The sequence below is a fragment of the Vicia villosa genome, linkage group LG5 (genome assembly GCF_029867415.1).
Source record: "Vicia villosa cultivar HV-30 ecotype Madison, WI linkage group LG5, Vvil1.0, whole genome shotgun sequence".
Taxonomy (NCBI): Eukaryota; Viridiplantae; Streptophyta; class Magnoliopsida; order Fabales; family Fabaceae; genus Vicia; species Vicia villosa.
In genome coordinates, this window is record NC_081184.1 from 158830791 (window position 1) to 158835919 (window position 5129).

Sequence of the window (5129 nt, forward strand, 5' to 3'; positions counted from 1 at the left end):
TATGAATATATTTTATTTATATATGATTTTTTTCTTCTTCTTTACACTCTCATATTTAATTTTGAAATAATATATAACTACTACCTAGTGAACTGTTGATTTATAACAAAAGCTAGTCAACTTTTCATCTGTTATTTCAAGCTGTAGAAATATATTTTCAAAACCTATTAAAAAATTCAACCCAATACACCTAATTTTGCAAAATTATAACAAAATTAAAATTGTAAATTTATGTGACTGTCACTTTTTCATAGAAAAAGTAAAAATCCATTATATTTGGCACTAAATATTAAAAAGATAAAAAGTTAAAGAAAAAGAAAAAGAAAATCCACCCTTTTCATTTTTAGGAGAATTTTCCCACTATACAAGAAAAAGTAAGACATGTACCAATGTACGATTGTACGTATACAAAGTCTCTACTTTTAGATACGGCCAATTACTCAAACACCTCAAAAAATTGATTCATTTCGCCGTTACATCTCTGAATTAACTTCCGTTACCGTTACAGTTACCATAACCATAATACTCTCGGAAAAATTGTCTAACTATCCTCCATAACCATTACCTCACGTTCGCCGTCATCTTCGCCGTCATCATCAAGCCACCGCTCCACCGGAGCACACTCCGCCTTATGACGGAACTTCCAATCAAGCGCTTGACATGCTCGCGAGCAATAATTCACCGCGCCACAAACCGAACACCTTCGAAACTCGTGCTTCCGAGTTTCTGGCCTCCCACAACTCGCGTGCGAACAGAGCCTCAAACCCGAACCATTGGATCCGCCGCGAGCGGCAAACCACTCCGTCATAAACCGACTCGACGGATGCGGCTCCGGCGCCGGAACATTACATCCAAAATCGCTCAACAACGGACATCCAGACGCTGCAACGTATCGGAGTTGAGATTGAAGATTAGCGTTAATTAACTGACGCGCGGCGGCGTCGGTGGACAAAACGCCGGCGAGTTCACGTGCGTTAGCCTGAATAAGAAAGCGCCTCCCCTCGGAGATATTCTGTTTGACACCGTAACCGTCTTGTAAACAGTGTCCAAGCTCACGAAGCGCGTCGATATGGCCGAGGAAAGCGGCTCTGGCGCAGAGAGCAACGCCGGCACGGAGGTCCTTATCACTTTTGGTACCGCCGCTGCCGTTGAACTGTATAACCGCAAGCGAGTAGAGAGCACGCGCGTGAGAGTTCATCGCAGCTTTCGCCATAAGCGAAGCACCGCTCCCTCTATTTTGCAAACAGTAAAATCGAATCTGAAAAAAAAAAATAGAAAACAAATCAAAACCGTTTCATTTCAATAAAAAAATTCGTAGATCTCAAATTCTTTTTTCATTTTATAGATTATAGATAATCAAATTATAATACTAACCATGCCCAGAGTATAACAGGCTTCAACATTCCCTGCCTCCGCACACTGTTTAAGAAATTGTTGTGCAGATTCGCCCCAGTTTTTGGCTCTAATGGAGAAAGTTCTTGGAGAAGCTTTTGATAACACAAGAGAATGAAGTGCTAATCTTTTAAATCTTTTACATCTGTTCACAAAAAACAACAAATTAATCAAAATCTATTCTTTGAAACAAAACAACCAAACAAGCGTAGAAATGAGAGAAGCAACCGTACGTTGAAAAAACGGTTACAAAATCGGAAGGTGAAGTGGCTGTAGAACTAAGCCTGCAGAAGATAGAAATAACGATATCATCTGGCAAGGCCTCGAAAAAATCGTATTCCGATGAAGTTTTCTCCAAACATTTCTTTGGTCTCTTTCCACAAAAAATGGTTTCCTTGGAAATATGCATGTCTTTCTTTCTATTCCCAAAGGAACACATCTTTGTCACTGTATCAGGTTCAAGATAAAAAGACCCTCTTCTTGTTCTCATATTTCAAGATTATACCTCTCTCTCTTGTATGAGAGATAAATGAAATGGGGAAAATAAAGAAGCAAAGGGTTGTATATTTATATGAGAGGGTAATGAGTAATGAATGAATGTGTTAACCCAACAAAAGGTATTGTTGACCCCATACAAGAACAAGAGCAACGACACAGCCGAACTCACAATCTTTTTAAAACATTTTGGAAAATATTAAAATAATAATTATTGGGAAGAGTACTATAGAACTGGTACCTAATTTACATAAATGACCCTAAAGTTGTCGTTTATTTAGGTCAAACATTGTTGACCAAGATCCGCATAATCTTTGGTGTGAATGTTAAATAGCCTCATCTTTTCTACTGCAAAAATGCTTTTCCCTTGTCTGCACGCATTTCTTTTTTGAACACTCTTCTCTCTCTCCTTTTCTGTCCTTTTATTTTATGAGTTGAATAGTAAAATGAATTTATTCACTTTCTCTAAATATGCTTGAGTTTGTTTCAAAAACGGTTATAAATAAGTTCAGTTATTATTTTTCCTCAAATTTAAGTTCACCCCATGTTTCAAACAACGTACGTGATTCACGGGTGCGCGTGATGCACACTTTCTATGGCATCGGGTAGCGATTCCTGGGCACTCTCGTTTAAGACCGAAACTTGTTTGAGGGTCAAAACTTCGATTCAACAAACTGTTGTTGTTCAGTTACACTAGTTTGTTTGTTTCACTTGCGTGTTTTTCTGTTTTTTTTCATCCAAATGTTTATACTTGTCTTTTCTACTCTATATTTATCATTCCCGTCCAATTATAAGAAACGTGATGTGGAGAACAAGTGAGTAATGGGCTAATGGCTATTTTTTTTATCTATGAAACATTGTCACGAAACTGTTGCTGACATGCTTAAAATAGAAAAACAATTGATGACATAACAATTTCCTTTAGCATAAACCTTAAAATGAGTTCAACTTTATCTATCACACTTTTAATAGTGTTTGAATATTGTAAAATTCATTGATGGTTGGATTAAAATTCACTTTGCCCTCCGTCTCTCTAATAATAAGTGTTTTATTTGAGTTTTATGCGAGTTTCTAAAATATAATTAAATATATTAATTTTAATGATAAAATTAATATCATTTATTAAAATATCCTTATTTATTATAGGTAGCGGAGTAGTTGAAAATTTGTCCCGTATCAAAAAATGATCATTTATGGCCTAAACTTATGTTTACAAGTCCAATGATGATTGATTATTTAACAATTGGTTGAACACCTTTGAAAACTTGTTGTTAAGAGGCTTTGATTATATCAATCCTCCAATGAATTTTCATCAACTTTGATATTCTGAAGAGACATTTATTTTAAGAAATAGAAAAAATGTAAATGAGACACTTATTATGAGACTGATGAAGTATATAAGTTATAATTAATTATGAAGACAAAATCAATTATATAAAAATACATTCAAAATTATTTTGAAATTAATTCTACATTTTTAAAATCAATTTTAACACCTTCTAAAGTGAAATCAAAAGTATACTTAAATGTAATAAGACAAAATATAGAGAAAAACTCCGAGAATGCTAAGTCAGCAATTCAAGTGTGTAGGAGCCCACGTGGAATGCAAGAGAAGAATTCAATTGTGTAGGATATGAAAATTCAAGGAACGCGTAGGAGTAGCAGGGTGCGCAAGGCGAACACCCAACTGAAGGATTTCATCACTAACAATATTAAATAGAACTGATATAGGGTAGTTATTTTTATCAAGTGAATTGTTAAGTATCTTTCTCTCTCTCTCCAATGACTTTCTCTATAATCACTTGTACTGAAAATCCCTCTACATTCATAGAGGTTGATATTAATCAATATAAATCTCTATTTTCTCCCTGTTCAGTAATTGTATCATTTCATTGGTGCTTTCATCTCAGCATGGCAGAAAATACAAGGATGAAAGAGCTGAATGCCGAAAAGATGAAAGAATGCAGAGGATATTAGGAAGTTTTTTGATGATTTCCGGATCCAATTTGAGTGTTTCGGTGCAACAAATGATGCTCGTTTTCAACATATAGAGGATCTGCAATCATCAACCGATGGAAAACTGGATTAGATCAACAGAGCTCTTTCAAAGCTCTTACGCAACACTCCTTAAAGTTATTTCCACGGTGTTGGGAACTTAAATAAAGCTCTGTTTCAGATAAGAAATATCAAGCTGGATTTTCCTCGTTTTTATGGAAATATGTGATGGGATGGATTTTTAGAGCTGAACAATTTTTCATTTATTATGAAACCCCAAATAAGAATCAATTAACTATCACATTTGTTAATCTAGACCATGATGTTGTTCCGTGGTTTCAACCGATTCAAAGAACAGATTCTTTTAATTCTTGGAGTGAGTTTTCTAAACCTTTGGAATTGGATTTGTGACCTTCAATCTATGATTGTCCTCGCACTACATTGTTTAAACTTAATCAAACTAGAATTATGGGTAATTATTATCTGCAATTTACTGTATTAGCAAACAAGGTCTATCATTTAAGCATTGATGCTCCTGTAAACCGTTTTACCAGAGGCTTAAATTCAGATAATAGGAGAGATGTGATGATTCACACTCCCATTAACACTGTGAAAGTTGTGTCTCTATCTAAAGTTTATTAGAAAACAATACAATTCTACCACCAAACCACAAAAAACCCAAAACCAAAACACTTAATACCGAGATAGATCTCCCTTCAATTCAAATAAACCAGATATCAACCAAAAACATTAAATCCACTCTAACTACAAACACCACCCACCACACTAATGAACCATAGCCAAAAGAACCCAAACATCAAAAGCATTACCCATGTTGAATTGCAATTGGGAAAAGACAAAGGACTGTGTTATCGATGTGATGAGAAATTCTCATTTAGCCGTAGATGTCCAAACAAACACTTGATGTTTTTGCAATATGAAACAAGAGCTGAAAATGATGTTGAGGAGGAGATAAAGCCACATGACCAGCCACAAAACACCCTAAAGCAAACAGACACGGAACATCTCTTATCCCTAAATGCGATGAAAGGGGCCAACAGTCCAGGGACAATGCATTTTAAGGGGAAAATTGGCAAATTCCAAGTGCATATACTTATTGAAAGCTCTGATAACTTTGTGTAACCAAGAATTGCTCATTTCCTGAAATTACTTGTAGAATCCGCCCCATGCTTCAAGGTGTTAATAATGGACAAACTATGACAGCATAGGGGGTAGTGACAAAACTT

At 35.4% G+C, this 5129-nt stretch overlaps 1 protein-coding gene across 1 annotated transcript; it reads right to left on the bottom strand.

The window, feature by feature from the left end:
* Positions 1–317: 317 nt before the first annotated feature.
* On the bottom strand, positions 318–2047 carry LOC131607956 (F-box protein At1g67340-like). Its single transcript, XM_058879901.1, has 3 exons — positions 1626–2047; positions 1375–1537; positions 318–1258 (listed from the first exon to the last, which is right to left on the bottom strand). Exons 1-3 carry the CDS (start codon positions 1880–1882, stop codon positions 542–544), a joined length of 1137 nt encoding a protein of 378 aa, XP_058735884.1. The 5' UTR covers positions 1883–2047; the 3' UTR covers positions 318–541.
* Positions 2048–5129: the final 3082 nt, after the last annotated feature.

What these genes read in the sequence shown, in the direction of transcription:
- LOC131607956 (XM_058879901.1), bottom strand. Translation starts at nt 1,882, where the DNA reads ATGAGAACAAGAAGAGGGTCTTTTTATCTTGAACCTGATACAGTGACA. An exon ending in TTTGTAACCGTTTTTTCAAC is followed by an intron (nt 1,538 to 1,625) that starts GTACGGTTGCTT and finishes TTTTGTGAACAG; the next exon opens with ATGTAAAAGATTTAAAAGAT. An exon ending in CCTGTTATACTCTGGGCATG is followed by an intron (nt 1,259 to 1,374) that starts GTTAGTATTATA and finishes TTTTTTTTTCAG; the next exon opens with ATTCGATTTTACTGTTTGCA.